This window comes from Phocoena phocoena, chromosome 15, assembly GCF_963924675.1.
Source record: "Phocoena phocoena chromosome 15, mPhoPho1.1, whole genome shotgun sequence".
In the NCBI taxonomy this organism is placed as follows: domain Eukaryota; kingdom Metazoa; phylum Chordata; class Mammalia; order Artiodactyla; family Phocoenidae; genus Phocoena; species Phocoena phocoena.
Genome location: NC_089233.1, coordinates 25,828,565 through 25,845,921, shown reverse-complemented (window position 1 = coordinate 25,845,921; position 17,357 = coordinate 25,828,565). Strand labels below are relative to the sequence as shown.

At 39.9% G+C, this 17,357-nt stretch overlaps 1 protein-coding gene across 1 annotated transcript in view; it reads right to left on the bottom strand.

Annotated features, from left to right (window-relative positions):
• Positions 1-4,940, bottom strand: part of PDXDC1 (pyridoxal dependent decarboxylase domain containing 1) — a 35,280-nt gene extending 30,340 nt beyond the window's left edge. Inside the window, exons 1-3 of the mRNA XM_065892034.1 lie at positions 4,870-4,940; positions 3,843-3,908; positions 1,191-1,271 (exon numbers count right to left, since the gene is read on the bottom strand). Of these exons, the coding sequence (XP_065748106.1) occupies positions 1,191-1,271; positions 3,843-3,908; positions 4,870-4,919 (197 nt within the window). The 5' untranslated portion in view covers positions 4,920-4,940. The remainder of the gene's footprint in view (positions 1-1,190; positions 1,272-3,842; positions 3,909-4,869) is intronic.
• Positions 4,941-17,357: the final 12,417 nt, after the last annotated feature.

Below are 17,357 nucleotides of genomic sequence, written 5' to 3'. Positions count from 1 at the left end.
ATAGGAAATATAAATGGGTCTTAAAACATACAAAAAGACACTTAATCTGGTTCATAAGAAAAATGCAAACTAAAACTACGCTGAAATATCATTTCTCACCTATCAGACTGGCAACGATCCTTAAGTCTGCTAATACCCTTTCAGGCGAAGGTGTGGGGAAAGATGTACTCTCACACATTATGGGTGGGAATGTGAATTGGCACAATTCCACGAAGGGAAATTTGGCAATATCTGTCAAATTTACAAATGCACAAACTTATCTGGCCCAGCAATCCCACTTCTAGGACTTTAATCTACAGAAACACTTCTTCTATGAGAAATGACACATGTACAGAGTTACTGGCTGTAGGAATGTTCATAAGAGTAAAACATGAAAAGGAGACTAGTTAAATAAAATATGGCTCATCCATTTAGAGTAACACTAAACAGCTCTTAAAGGAGAAAGCTCCTTGTATACTGCTATGCCAGGAACTCCAAGACATAAATGAAAAAAGCAAGTCACAGAACAACATGCATAGTATTTAGGTACTGGAGGGGGTGAGCACAGACATTTTGATTGGGTGTACATACACATAAAGTATCTCTGACGAATACACAAAAAACTGGCAACTTATCTCTAGGAAGGAGAACAAGGTAGGGAGGCAGAGGTAAGAAGGAAAATTGCCTTTGTGTATACACCCTTTCTATCTTTTGAAATTTGAACTGGAAGAATGAATTACTTACTCCAAAAAAATTAAATTTAAAACTATTAAACAGAAAATGAAACTAAATAAATTGCTTGATAGATGCATAAACAGAAATAAAATAAACAGGTGATTCACAGACAAAGCGGCCTGCCACCAAGGAATTCAGCTGCAGCACTTCTCAGCAATCAGGGGCGGAAGCACAGGAGCAGAAGCAGTCAGAAACAGAAAAGCACACGGCAGCTATTCTCTGGCCCCTGTGCCAGCCCCTCCCTAAGACACAAGACCATAAAAACGACAAGATTTTAGTAAATGACTTCCTTTTACAAAATATATTATCTAAAATACGTCAATGTCTCTCTGAAGAAACTGAACATCATTTTAATATCACACGTAACTAGGAATTAAATATAGCTTATTACTGCAGCAACTTGTGAGAATGCAATCATTATCAAAATCAAGAACACATATACTTTCAAACAGAAGCTGCCAACTGTTCTCCATTACCGGGTACTCTGGGGCTCCTCATCTTCATCTCCGTGCATCAGATTCTGAACTAACTGGAGGATGCTCACCATGTCCTGTCCACTGCGGAACAGAAAAACAGCTGACAAACAGGTGGAAACAGCACACATCCCTCACCAGTCTCTCACTATTTTTCTCTCGTATAAACTAGCTTGACATGTTTTCTTTTTTAACTGAGGAGCTACGAAAGAAATAATGTGTTTTGAGATACAGTATACATCATTTTAAAAACAAACCTCAAATTATCAACTGAATTCTGAATATAACCTTACTTGTGATTAATCTTCTGCCTAAATATTAATTTGATTTTTAAAAATTTCACCAGCTTTAGCAATATTTCTCTACCTGTTCATTTGAATCTTGGAGACTATTTAATAAGCACGTAATAAGGGCCGAAGTAGTCCTTATAAGCTGTTGGAAGGTCACAAAAGCAGCAAGAATACTCCAATGCCACTGGTGTATCTAGCTTCCCTCCATGTGGGAGTCTTGTCTGTCTGTTCTAACAGAGCTAAACATGAAATGCAAGCATGATTTATTATTACCTCTTCCCCAAGCTGGGGAAACTGCAGATTCGCTTGCAGTGTAAACACTTACTTCTATCCAAGATATGTTTTTAAACGCTCCTCACATGAGGAGGTGGAAACTTACGAGAAGAATGTGAAAGGTGAAGTTCTAAGCAATGGCAAGGCAACCTGTAAAACATGTGATGTCAAAAAACTATCACTTTATTAATGAGAATGTGACTAATAAAAAGTTCTCCCTTTCGGGCTTCCCTGGTGGCACAGTGGTTCAGAATCCGCCTGCCAATGCAGGGGACATGTGTTCGAGCTCTGGTCCATGAAGATCCCACATGCCGTGGAGCCACTAAACCCGTGTGCCACAACTACTGAGCCTGTGCTCTAGAGCCCATGAGCCACAACTACTAAAGCCCGTGCGCCTAGAGCTTGTGCTCTGCAACAAGAGAAGCCACTGCAATGAGAAGCCGGCGCACTGCAACAAAGAGTAGCCCCCGCTCGCCACAACTAGAGAAAGCCCATGAGCAGCAACGAAGACCCAATGCAGCCCCCCACCAAAAAAAAAAGTTATCTCTTTTCAAAAAGCACCATCAAAACAATGTCCCCAAACCTATCCTCCTCAAGGTGCTGACCTTCACGTGTGAGGGACTCTGATCCTTGGACATTGTGTAGAGATGAGGCCACATGACCTTGAGCAAGCTACTGAAACTCACGAAGCCCTACATTATACAACTGTGAGGATGCTGTTAGTCCATGGAAAGCACCGAATGCCACGCCTGGGGAACTGCTATCTCAGGCGCTGGCTATTAGCATTATTAGTGTGAGTACTCCTGACTGGTGACATTAATGCCCTCCCACTCTGAGAATTACGGATGTTCTTGGTAGTACGTCTTCTAGGGAAACTTCTGTGGGATGAGTGGAACGCTTTAATTCCCTTCAGTAGGCCTGGGATGAGGAGACTTACAAGATTTGGTTCCTGTTCTCAGTTGGAGAATGAACTTCACCCGTAGAGGACTTCAAGTCAGCACCCTTCATCTACAAGCAGGAGTGCTTATTTTAAAATGTTAGTACCTGGGGACTTCCCTGGTGGCACAGTGGTTAAGAATCCACCTGCCACTGCAGGGGACACAGGTTCGAGTCCTGGTCTGGGAAGATCCCACATGCCGCAGAGCAACTAAGCCCGTGCGCCACAACTACTGAGCCTGCGCCCTAGAGCCAGCGAGCCACAACTACTGAGGCCCGTGTGCCTAGAGCCCGTACTCTGCAACAAGAGAAGCCACTGCAATGAGAAGCTAGCACACTGCAGCGAAGAGTAGCCCCTGCTTGCTGCAACTAGAGAAAGCCTGTGCGCAGCAACGAAGACCCAACGCAGCCAAAAAAAAAATTAGTATCTGGGTGTGTTAGATGTGACATTTATTGGCACACTGGGATCCTTCTTCTATGCTACTCTTTTGCAACATACTTATTGTACATATTTATATTCAGGTCAAAGGACAACTTAAGGGAGTTGTACTATTTACCTACGTACAGTTTCCTGGTTATAAAAAAAATAATAAGTTTGTCTGAGGGAAACTGGGCTGGGACTTTAACTCCAGATTGAATGCTAACATCCTGTGAAAATGTTAGTTGGATAACTACTTATTTTTCTGACTTCTTCCCTGATAGCTCAAGTCACAAACACTTGACAGATTTGCTTTAGTTGCCAAAAAATAAACCACTCTGCTAATAAATTAGAGTTGACATTTTCCTCTCATTTACTATATAATAAAATGATAAATCTTATCAAGTTAAAATAACTCTCACAATAAAGCTCAGTCTACCAAATAGATTACTGGTTTCAAGGATGAATCAAGTATGATAGTTGATTATAATTATGAGTTTGCGTATCACTTTTGAGTTACGAGGCTGTGTTAAACTCTGAACGGGAAAGGGGGAGAAACAGTAGGTTTAGCGTTATCACCAACCAACCAATGGCATTTCAGTTTTCTGTTACACTACATATAACTCTCAATTTGCTTTGTGCTCATTAAAACTAAAATTGTAAGTCAGTGATGGTAAAATCTTGGTTTAAAGAAAGTGTACACCCTAAGTAAAGGTACTTATCTTCATTGCCACCTACCTGCCTTGCAGTGGCCCTGGAATATCCCCTGATAGGAGCTTCTTTCCATTTTCCTCCTCTGTTCTTCTAATTTAAACGAAATAAAAAACTGTTAACCTTCTAACATTTGAGCATGAACATGTGATAATGTTGCTCACAAACTCTTAGTAACTGATATGAGATTTGAAACACACATCTCGCCTTCTCGTCCCAGCCCCCAGGCTGGGGTAGGGTTTAGTTTCAGGAAAATAATATTAAAAATATAATAATACTTCAAGCCACTGCTTGGTTAGTTGATGCCCTATATGACCTGAATATACAGTAAGAAGTATTTATAGATTCAAGTCAATATATTAAATAAATGAAACTCTTAGTAGGCAGGACTGAAAATTATAAGTCCTGTCCCTTAATTTCAAAATCCTTTAATTACAAAGCACCTTATAACCAAGACAAATACCAATTTTAAATTCAGCTGAAGCTAAGTGTGACGTTCTGAAACCAAGAGGTGTCTTTTTTTTTTCATCTTTATTGGAGTATAATTGCTTTACAATGGTGTTAGTTCCTGCTTTATAACAAAGTGAATCGGTTATACATACACATATGTTCCCATATCTCTTCCCTCTTGCGTCTCCCTCACTCCCACCCTCCCTATCCCACACCTTTAGGTGGTGACAAAGCACCGAGCTGATCTCCCTGTGCTATGCAGCTGCTTCCCACTAGCTATCTACCTTACGTTTGGTAGTGTATATATGTCCATGCCACTCTCTCACTTTGTCACAGCTTACCCTTCCCCCTCCCCATATCCTCAAGTCCATTCTTTAGTAGGTCTGTGTCTTTATTCCTGTCTTACCCCTAGGTTCTTCATGACATTTTTTTTTTCTTAGATTCCATGTATATGTGTTAGCATACGGTATTTGTCTTTCTCTTTCTGACTTACTTCACTCTGTATGACAGACCAAGAGGTGTCTTTAACAGAAGGAAACTAGTGCTGCCAGTTTCACAGCAAGTTGAACACATTTAATGGGTCACTTCTGTTCCACAGGCTCACCTCTGACTGTCCTCTAGCATCTTCATGGCCTCCTTCAAGTTTTTTCCCATTTCAGCTAGTGTAGGGTCTGCTATCTGGGAAACAAATTTTCAAAAGGTTAAATTTTAACAACCCTCTATTACTTCTGCAACATAATTCATCCAGAAAAACTAAATGCAAGTCCATTTTCTTCTGGATTTATTATAAAATACCTGCATTATTAAAGAACATGTTTGATTTTAAAATTCCAACAGTACAAAGGTATAACATAAAAATGTCCCACTCCCCAGGGGAGGCCACTTTTAAGTTTGACGTATCTCTCCAAAGTTTCACTTTGCTCATATGCACCTCTCCAAATTGCTTTTTTCTGCTTTATAGTGAATATGGTTCCATGTCAGCAGGTCTACTTCATTCCTCTTAGTGGTTACACCTTTTTGCATCTGATGGATGTATTATAATTTACTGAACCAGTCCTGAATTAATGGACCCTTAGGTTATTTCAGTTGTTCACTATTAGAAGCAAGGTCCAGAAAAGTATGTATAGTATACTATTCATTTTACTGTTGTAGTAGGCTGAAAAATAGCCCCCCAAAGGATATTCACATCCTAATCCCTGGAATTTGTGAACATTACCTTATATGACAAAGTCTTTGCAGATGTGATTAAGGATCTTGAGATGGCACGATTACCCTGAATCATCCAGGTGAGCCCTAAATTCAATCACATGTATCCACATGAGAGAATTGGAGGGAGACCACACAGAGAGAGAAGACTACGTGAAGACAGAGCAGAGAGAGATTTGAAGATGCTGACCTTGAAACTGGAGTGACGGAGCCACCAAACAGGGAAGGATGGCTGGCAAGCAATATAAGCTGGAACAAGAAAGGAAGGGACACTCCCCCCAAGCCTCTGGAGGGAGCGCAGCCCTGCCAGCGACAGTGATTTCAAACTTCTGGCCTCCAGGACTGAGAGAGAATGTATTTCTGTTGTTCTAAGCCACCCAGTTTGTGCTCATTTGTTACAGCAGCCCCAGGAGACTAATACGCTCAAACATCTGCAAGTGCTTCTAAAAACTTTGGGACACTTACACAAGCTAGCCATAGTGACTGCCTCCAAAGAATGGCTACAGGGGTCAGAGGGAGTCTTTTTAGTTCATATCCTTTTGTTCCTTTTGGATTTTAGTACCACGTGTACATCTATCTCCCATTCAAAACATAAACGAAACAAATTTTTAAAAATTCTTGCAGAATTGAAACACTCATTTTCCTTTCTTTCTTCTTACGTCTCCGTAAAAATTTTTAGAGAGACAATCTTGTTGCCCTGAATCTCTGTATAGTATGAATTAGGTTATAAACAATCACAGAAGCTCTCTCTTGTTCCCCCCTTACTCTTCAAATACACTTCAAGTGTATTTATCTGCTTTTCTCTTCATATTGTCTCTTGTACCTCGTAATAGTTTACACAATGTAGATGTGCAATGAGTGTATATTACCTTTAGTACTGTGTTACCTCCTCAAAATTGTTTATTTTTTAAAGAAATTCTACTGTTTATCAATGTAAGCATCAGAAAATATTAATTCTAGAAGGGACCTTAGGGGTCTAGTCCAGGGATTTCCCACCTGTGTTCTTCTCAGCCTTAAGACTCCTGGAAAGAACTTTGGGGAGAAGGGGTTGGGTAGCCAGTTGGAGCTGCTACCTCTCTGCCCCCCCCTTAAGGAGATCAGCTGTTTTTAACAATAGGGTTTTGAGTAAAGTTTCACTTGTAAAAAGTTTCATTAAAAAGAAGAAAAAAAAGTATAAGCATGAAAACCTCTGATTCTGGTATAACATTTTAGAGGAGAGGAAACTAAGACTTAGAGAGGTACACTGACTTGCCTAGGCTCATGGAACTAATAAATGACAGAGAGGTGCCAGAACCCTGGTTTCCTGATGTGTTTCTGCCTGTTTCTATTACATCACACTGATTCTACAAGAGATTAGAAAATAATCACATAGCCACATCCGATCTAATTTTTACACGAGAAAAAAAATTAAAAAAAACAGGTGTTTCCAATAAAAATCACGATTTAAATGTAAGCACCAGATGGGTTAGAGAGTAATCTAAAAGGGTCTCCATGATCTCCATTAACAGTTCTGAGTAGGATGAGGAACAGATAATGGTCAAGAGAATTGATCTTGCTCCTCAGTCTTCTGGTCACGGTCCTTACTACCCTCATCTCCTGTGACACATCAATCCCTGATCATCTGGCCAAATGAAAAGATAAACAGTTTGCTTGATCAATTACACCTCCGTGTTTCATGCTTATAACATCTGCCCCATCTGAAATGTCCTTGTACCTTTTATCCACCTCTAACTACCTATTAAATCACAATTCACTACTTCCAAGAAACCCCTATGGATAAAACCATTTTCACATGTTCACATCCCCTCTAATGATATCGATACCATTTTTTCCTAAACCAAAAATCTGGACTCACTGCCTGACAAATGATTGTATTTATGGGGACAACAGGACGGAAGGCTTGAAACTGGGGTCATTCTAATATGCAACTGCCATTTATCCTCACGATTCTTTACATCCTTTACTATGAATTGTTTTATAGATGATCTTTCCACTATAGGTATTCTCCCCAATTAGATTATATGCTTTTTGAAAGCAGCCATTCAGACTCCTACTAATTTTGACTTCTCTTATAAGACCAAGAATCTAAAGTCAGCTTGATTCTTGGGTTGTCATATTACCTCTGAAACCCCTTAGGAAGGCATGGCATATTGGATATCAACATACTGCCTCTAAGTTCAACACGGCTAACTTCTCCTATAAGATTGAACAGATTTTTCAGTTAAGAATAGACAAAATAGGGGCTTCCCTGGTGGCGCAGTGGTTGAGAGTCCGCCTGCCGATGCAGGGGACGCGGGTTCGTGCCCCGGTCCGGGAGGATCCCGCATGCCGCGGAGCGGCTGGGCCCGTGAGCCATGGCCGCTGAGCCTGGGCGTCCGGAGCCTGTGCTCCGCAGCGGGAGAGGCCACAGCGGTGAGAGGCCCGCGTACCGCAAAAAAAAAAAAAAAAGAATAGACAAAATAGTTGACTTACTTTAGAAGCCACTTCATATGACAATACTTATTTTTAAACACCAGAATCGCATGTGATGACAAGATGTTTACACTGAGAGAGGCAAGAGGGAAGTACAGCTTCACATTTCTCCATCTGAGTCTCTCGAGAGAGCAAGCACACACTCATTGAATGGAAAGGCTGACATTTAAATTGCTCTTGATCCTACTCTCTTTTAGAGAGTTAAGTGGGGACAGCGGGGAGTGGGTAACGGGTGCGTAGGGAAAATAGCACTTTTAGTTAAATTTGACTCAATTAAATGGGAATATGATGTAGACCCTCACATGCTTGTGTTAACGGGATAATCCAAAATATAAAATGTTATCCAGTTGCAGGATATTAGGCCTTAAGTCAAGAAATGCTCTAAGAAAAATATTTATAAATTGGTTCCTTAAACCATGCCTCCATAAACTTCTACTAAGGGCAGCAACTACTTTCTTATTTGCATTTCGTATCCTCAGCACCTGTTACAGTGCCAGAGTACTTGTGTGATAAATGTTAATAAATAATAGCAGGGTAACAGCCAGACACAAAACAAAATGAGTGAGAATTAAGTTGAATAAAGATGTCCATTATTTGGTATTTAGAAGGAGGCTGTTTTACAATATTGAGGGAAGAAAAAAAATAGTATTCTATGCCAGGTTCCCAGAAGAATGTCATATTTTTTCAACCCTTAGCATCTAACACAGGATCTGGCACAGAAAAAGGGCTCAATAAGATTTGTGATCCTTAATAATTACTAACACTTACTGAGTTGCTTGCTCTAATTAACACCTTTACATGCATTACTGCCTGGCTAACCCAAAGGCACAGAGTTAGTATGTTTTGGAGCCAGAATTTAAAACAAGGTCTGTACTACTCTAGAACCAGTGCTCTTGACCACTAGGCAATACTGCTCCTCAATTTCATCAAAAAAGTAAACAAAGCAACTCACATTTTGAAAAAGCTCTTGTCTCAAGAACCATAATTAGAGCTAAGTAAGGTCTCATTTTAAAGATAATCCTTGGGACTTCCCTGGTGGTGCAGTGGTTAAGAATCTGCCTACCAATGCAGGGGACACGGGTTCAAGGCCTGGTCCGGGAAGATCCCACATGCCATGGAGCAACTGGGCCCATGCGCCACAACTACTGAGCCTGTACTCTACAGCCCAAGAACCACAACTATGGAGCCCACGTGCCACAACTACTGAAGCCTGTGCACCTATGGAGTGTGTATATCCACAGGTTCACTTTCTAATTACAAAACTACCACATGTTCACTACTGAAGATTCAGAAACCATTATTAGACCGTTAGTCATTAGATTGCAAATTTGTAAATTATATTTCAGCTATGTTGATTCTGTGTAATGAAGTGGATTCGGTATTTTTGCTTCAATTACGTCTAACATAGATGCATGGCATGGCTTAAAGCAAGTTCAAAACTCCTAAGGAGAACCATTCAACTGTTCATATGATAACTGTCACAGAACTAGACAGCTCATTTTGTAAAACAAGCCCCGCCATTCATCCTTTGATAAGCATCTTTTCAATATTTTTATACTAGTTGATTTCCATCACTTTCAGTGTGGGATATTAAATATTAAAATATCCTGCCATTATCAGAAGAAGAAATAGTATATATGTAATGGTAAAATATCATTAAAATTCTCACAATTTAAATGTTGGAGGAAAAAAGTTGAAAGTCAAATGCAAGATAAAATAGTAAAGGAGGTCAGGAAGTAATTCTCTATTTTTCAAGCCAGGAGGAAATTATACATTTATTTGGAATAAGGCAACATGGGTTAATGAAAAAAATCACTTATTTTTTGCTTTTGGCTAGAATTATATCAACTTAGTTATGAGGTAACACTGGTACTATTCCTACCCGTATTATTCGGAAGACATTATATTTATCATTTTATTCTACTTCATTAAAAAAAAAAAACTGCTGGTCATGACCTGCTAAATTGATTTGACATCTCATATATAGGATGTAACCTGCAGTTTGGGGGGGGAACCCACACTATTTTAATGGATGTTATTGAAAATTAACATCCAGTTATTAGTAATGGAATAAACAATCATTTGTTAATAAAGTGTATTAACTGAGAAGTTGTTTATAATAACCTTTCAAAAGTGGAAACTACATGGGCTTCCCTGGTGGCGCAGTGGTTGAGAGTCCGCCTGCCGATGCAGGGGACACGGGTTCGTGCCCCGGGCCAGGAAGATCCCACACGCTGCGGAGCGGCTGGGCCCGTGAGCCATGGCCACTGGGCCTGTGCATCTGGAGCCTGTGCTCGCAACGGGATAGGCCACAACTGTGAGAGGCCCGCGTACCGCAAAAAAAAAAAAAAAAAAGTGGAAACTACAGCAGAAGAAGAATAAAATCTTAGGGCCTAAGATCTGGGAACTACTGCTCTCCAGTCACTTAAAATTTTCTCAGCTTTCAAATGCTTAATCAAGCTCTTGTATACATTTTCTTCAGTTAAACCAGCCTACCAAAGTGTGACCAAAAACTATATGATTTACTTTCACATGAATTAAGGAAAAAATAATACCTCAAATCCTGAATTCATAAACATTACTGTTTAGCACAAATCTAAGTTTTAAAAAAAAAGGGCTGTAGTGACAGCAGATCTGGGATCCACTTGCAAAGGGGCACAAGGGAACTTTTTAGGGAGATGGAAATGTTCCATATCTTGATTATGCTGGTGGTTATATGACTATACACAACTGCCAAAACTCAAACTGTATAATTAAAGTGCATATTTTTATTGTATATAAATTGTTCCTCAATTTTAAAGAAGGAGGTTGAATTGATTTAGTCGACTGAAAAGAAATATTAAGCAAATAACCGTACAAGTGGTAACTGATGTGACAAAATTTGCAAAGATTGTATGTGAATAACTGCTGTTTGAAAAATGCAGAGCTATACATTTAAAAAGAAGCAACGTCCAGAAAAGGGGAAGTTTAAAGAGTAATTTTAAAATATATAAATCACAACATTCATTAATAATAGAAGTATACAACACCATGTTTCAATAAACTTTTTTCAGGGGAGGAATATTCATTTTGGGGGGTTCTAGGACTATTGACAGAAGAAAAACGAAAGCATGTGAGAATACTAGCTGATCGTACCAGATAGAAGGCCTTGATGTTAACAAATGCTAGTTTCCAACATTTGCATTAGACTTACAAAAAAAAAAACACTACACAGAAATTACCACAACAGTATAAATCAACTATACTTCAATAAAAAACAAATCACTACCTTTCTTCAATTGATAAACGTTATCAGATAAAGCTCTGAATTGATGTTTCTAACATTTCACCTACTCTTTTGCCTTCCACAGCTTTCTAAGCAAGGTTAATCCTGGATAGTGATAAGCATGCAAGTATCAACTTTCCAAAAACCATATATTTTCCTCCCAGGTGAAAACACAAAGGATGCCTGCTATCTAGCACTAAACAAGTGCCCCAAATACTACACATCTCAGAGAAGCAATAAGAACAGCAGCAGCTGCTTCAGGAACACAGCTGTTCCTTATGGGTCAACAATGAGAAAATGTAGGGATTCTCCAAGGTAATAAAAGCACCTTGCAAACCTGACTTACTCATTGGAGCCTCAATTTCTACATCTGTAAATACTTTTGTGTAGTTCCAACAGAAAAGTATTTAATTAAGAACAAGGCACTTTCGTCTATGTTTGTCTTTTAAGAATTGGATACTCTTGGCAAATCTTATTTTTAACTATGCTTGAGTGTGGACTTTACGCTTGAGTGTGTGAGAGCATGAAGACATACTGTACTTATTGGCTCATTAAGCAAAATATTTTAGTTGAAGAGGGATTTGCAAATATTGCATGAGGTGTTAGTATTTAAACTTACAAATCCCTCATGAAAAGAGGCAAAAAAGAACATATAGGGAAAAAAGGGCAAAAATATACAAAAGAGTGGGGAAAATCAGGTAGCAATAAGGAGGCAGCAAAGTTAGTAACACCAGATCAAACCTGGCATCAGTAGAAGTACACAGGGACTTCCTTGGTGGCGCAGTGGTTAAGAATCCGCCTGCCAATGCAGGGGACACGGGTTCGAGCTCCATTCCGGGAAAATCCCACATGCTGCAGAGCAACTAAGCCCATGTGCCACAACTACTGAGCCTGCGCGCCACAACTACTGAAGCCCTCGCGCCTAGGGCCCGTGCTCTGCTACAAGAGAAGCCACCGCAATGAGAAGCCCATGCACCGCAACAAAGAGTAGCCCCTCCTCACCACAACTAAAGAAAGCCTGCATGCAGCAATGAAGACCCAACACAGCCATAAATAAATAAATAAAACAGTTTAAAAAAAAAAAAGAGGGGCTTCCCTGGTGGCGCAGTGGTTGAGAGTCTGCCTGCCGATGCAGGGGACACGGGTTCGTGTCCCGGTCTGGGAAGATCCCATATGCCGCGGAGCGGCTGGGCCCGTGAGCCATGGCCGCTGAGCCTGCGCGTCTGGAGCCTGTGCTCCGCAACGGGAGAGGCCACAGCAGTGAGGGGCCCGCGAACCACAAAAAAAAAAAAAAAAAAAAAGAAGTACACAGAAGGAAAAAAGGGGCATTCAATTTACTTGCCTTAAGATACATGATGGGAAAGCCAGGGATCGAAATCTAAATTTCAAAAAATGTATTCCAAGAGAATCAATTCACTTAGACATTTTATTTTTTATTTTTTAAATTTTTATTGGAATATAGTTGATTTACAATGTTGTATTAGTTTCAGGTGTATAGCAAAGTGAATCAGCTATACATATACATATATCCACTCTTTTTTAAATTCTTTTCCTATATAGGCCATTACAGAGTATTGAGTAGAGTTCCCTGTGCTATACAGTAAAGTCCTTATTAGTTATCTATTTTACATGTAGTTCATTTACACATTTTATTATGAGTGTTTGCCAATAACTACACGGATGGAAAAATACCACAACAGGCAAGCTCTATTTCTAAGAAGTTTACTAGTTTATCTGGAATCACATACTTATTCTGGAACAAAAAGAAAACTGCTTAAAGCAAAACATGCTATAGTCACTGGAAAAAATAAGTCATTAAGATATGCTTCTTAAAGAAGGTGTTTCCTAGGACTTATTGGGGGATCAATTCAGAAACATAAAGATATCCATTACCCTTATCAATATCATTATTTCCAAAACTGAATTGGAATTATGCAGGTTTAATGTTGCCAACCTTATCTTAAAAATAATAATTCTAAGGAAAGGAACCCATCAATTCCTTCTATGTATCTTCAGAACTTTACTGTTGTAAAACTGTAAACTGTGTGAAACTGCCAATATTCAGATATTTCTAGGGGACAAAAACAGCAATTTCATATGACTGCACCAATACAATGTCCAGTCTAATAAGTAATTCAGTCTCACTAGGCTCCTGAAAATCTCACTGTAGCAAATGTTCAATGTCCCTGAGTTGCACCTTCAAATTGAAGGCTTTACTTTGCTGTTTCTGTTTTTCTGCACATAGGAAAAAGATCTCAGAAAGGTTTACTTTGCCCTCAGTCATTTGAAACTCAGCATGCCTTTTCCACAGGCACTGGGGGAAAAAAAAGTGGACAGGGCCCCAGGCTGGGCCTCAAGGACTAACTAACCTTAAGGCAGCTAAACACTTAGCATTCGCCACAAAAAACAAAAACTACTGCAATAGTAACAGAAATTAAATAAACAAACTATTAAACTCAAAATAGTTTTATGGCCCTTGACTATTGTTTGGAGGGAATGGATTTAATTTAAGTTAGATAAGTTTCTGAAAGGAATTTTTTAAACATTTTCAAAGTGACTGGAGGCATATTTTTTATATCTAACTTTAAAAGGTAAAATGGCTTCCTTTCTCTTATGTTCTACCAGCAATAACATTAGGCACAAACAAAGTAAAAATCTACATTATATTTACATTTAAAACAAACCTAGAAAAGCCATGATTCTGAACTAAATATTCTACCTAAAGAATCTCTTCCACATACTCTTTCCTGGTCACTCACTCGATGCCCTTTGTTTCTTAATTCCTGTGATTCTTTTTACCCCTCTTTGTTATACAAGGCTTTGCCTAAACTTGTATGCCCCTTACTATAATGTAACCTCTCCCAGGGATCATGTCTTATTCACCTTGTGTCTTTCTCAGCACTCAGCACTGGGCTTTGACCATAGTTGACCAGGAATAAAAAATTTAAGTCAAAACAGGTTTCTGCTTCAGGTGAAAACATGACTTTAAGCTCAAGCAACTGCTATCTATAATTATAACTCATAATTCTAGATAAGGTGGAACACACAGGACTGGGGACCACCAACAGCTCTGCTAACTACAGCTGAAATTTTGAATAAATCGAGAACCACCAACGCCATAAATTTTTAGGATCAAGAACCTTGTGCCACGCTTTCCCTGACACCCAGCATTTGATAATCATTTACTGCCTTAGGCACCATGCACCTGTATGCAAAACCCTCAATCATGATGGTATAGAGATCAGCTTTAAATGAACGGTAACATTATAGGCTATCATATCCTCACAGAAGTCCTTCTATTCTAGGTAAGAGAGGGATCTACAAAGGCTTATCACAGAAACTGGTCATTTCAAGCTTGGCTAATGGGGGTTCTTTACATGAGCTTTTTAGGTAAAGAGCAGGAATAGAAATTCTGGTAGTCCTTATCAGTAATGATCAGCAATGATCCATCCACGCAGCTCCTATTGCCCCTTATAAACAGTAAGGTGGTAACAGAATTTTCCAAAATCAGGTCCAAGGGGGTAGGGGGGAACTTAGCTCAGGATGAGTACAACAGTAAAAAATGGGTTTGGTTGTAATTATTTAGGTCAGAAACAGGGTCAAGGTTGCCTCTTTTAGAGACAAGAATTAGATATACGGTAAATAAATAAATTGGCCCCGCTCTATAGCACTATCCAATAGAACTTTCTGTGGTGAACATTCCTATTATCTGTGCTGCCCCAGTACTGCAGCCACAAACCACCTTGTGACTGCTGAACACTTGAAATGTGGCTAATGTGACTGAGGAACTAAATTTTAAATTTATTTAATTTTAATTAATTACATTTAAATTTAAATAGCCAAATGTGGCTGGTGGGGTTTCCACGGTGGCGCAGTGGTTTAGAATCCACCTGCCAATGCAGGGGACACGGGTTCGAGCCCTGGTCCAGGAAGATCTCACATGCCGCAAAGCAACTAAGCCCGTGCGCCACAACTACTAAGCCCACACACCACAACTACTGAAGCCTGCGCACCTAGAGCCTGTGCTCGGCAACAAGAGAAGCCACTGCAGTGAGAAGCCCGCGCACCGCAACGAAGAGTAGCCCCACTGGCCGCAACTAGAGAAAGACTGCACGCAGCAACAAAGACCCAACGCCGCCAAAAATAATAAATTAAATAAATTTTTTAAAAATGTGGCTGGTGGACAGTGCAGCTCTAGATTCTCTAAGTCAGTGGTTCTCAACCAGAGGGGATCCTTTCACCCCCAGGGGACAACTGCCTCAACTGGAGATGTTTTTGGTTGTCACACTGTGGGGAGGAGATGCTACTGGCATCTAGTGGGTGGAGGCCAGGGATGCTGCTAAACATTCTACAGTACACAGGACAGCCTCCTACAATAGAGAATTATCCAGCCCAATGTCAGTGGTGCCAAGGTTGAGACATCTGCTCTAAGTTTACTCAAGGTTGGAATTAAAAGTGCAAAACAGGGCTTCCCTGGTGGCGCAGTGGTTGAGAGTCTGCCTGCCGATGCAGGGGACACGGGTTCGTGCCCCGGTCCGGGAGGATCCCGCATGCCGCGGAGCAGCTAGGCCTGTGAGCCATGGCTGCTGAGCCGGCGCGTCCGGAGCCTGTGCTCCACAACAGGAGAGGCCACAGCAGTGAGAGGTCCGCGTACCGAAAAAAAAAAAAAAAAGTGCAAGACAAACTGCTATACACCTTGTCTAAACATAATACCCAGGAAGAATGAGATTTTTCCAAGCAGCAGGAAAAGATCTGGGCTGTTCTACAAGTATAAAGTAGCAGGTTTTTACTAACAGGTGTTATGTAGGTGTGTTGAGTGCCTTATTGAAATCTTCAGCATCAGCGTTATTACTTCCTGTGGCATTTTTAAACTTGGATATTAACATAAGTAAACACTGTGAGATTTGTTCCTTATGAGTTGGACGTACAGTATTGGGGGGGCCGAGGCGCCAACTCTTCTAGTTTGAATTCCTTGTCCCTATAATTAACCTATCTATAGTTTCTCTGGATGTCACTAATTTTGAATACAAAAAGAAAACATATATTGTGAAAGAAAAGCAAATCAAGGCAAGAAAATGGCTCTGTCATCGCAGGTCTGCATGTCTACATATTTAAGAAAAAGCAAGGGTACAAAATTATATTTGGACCAAAGGAAATGTACTGAGTGATTCTATTAAACAATGATAGCACACTACATTATAGAGTGAGAGAGATTACTTGAAATTTTAGAGGATGGGTATCAAATAACATTGTGGTTTCTGTAGCCAGTCTAAATTATGCAAGGATTAGTGTAAATGGCATCATTCAGAACTGCTCAAATAGTTCTTAAATTTATACTAGCAATGTAGAATTTAACCCAGCAGTCTATTCCTCAAAGAAACCAGAATGGACACAATTCAATGTTTTACTTTGATTCAAACTTTTTCACAACACAAAATTTTCAACATTCATATTACAGCAATGCTTTTTCTTTTCTGCCCACTTAGCACCAAGAGAAATTGTTCATTACAAGTAAAGCCCTGTCTTGCTTCAGGGAATATAAAAATAAGACACAATACTAGTTCTGAAAAACTTACATTCAGAATTTACACACTGGCCTAAGGCAGAGACTTCCAGCCCACACATTCTGAATTCCTGAAAGATCCCTGCAATTTTTGTGAATGTGCCAGGCTTAAGCATGCTGGAGTTTCAGTACCTCTTCAGATCTTCATTTGAAGAGTTTAAGATCTTTTATCATCAATTAACATTTAGGGAGCAACCACTGTAATCTAGTAATCAAATACCAGAAAAGTAATATTTGAAGCAGGATTCCAACCCATTCTGTTTTGCAGATTTGCCTATAACGAACTCTTCTTGGAGGAAAGAACACTCCAGTTCTTTAGATTTCTAACTGAAATGCCACAAAGCCCCTCCCATCTTCTTTATGAAATTGGAAAGGAAACAACACTGAAGGGACATTTTTAGCATCATTTTGTATTCAACCACTGGCGTTTGTATTCAACTACTGGTCCACACACGGTGTAGACCGGGGGTTCTCAGCCTCAGCACTACTGATAATTCTCTGGTACAGGGTCTGTCTTGTGCAATGTCGGATGTTAGCAGCATCCCTGGCCTCTACCCCACTAGGTACCAGCAGCCCCTTCCTAATG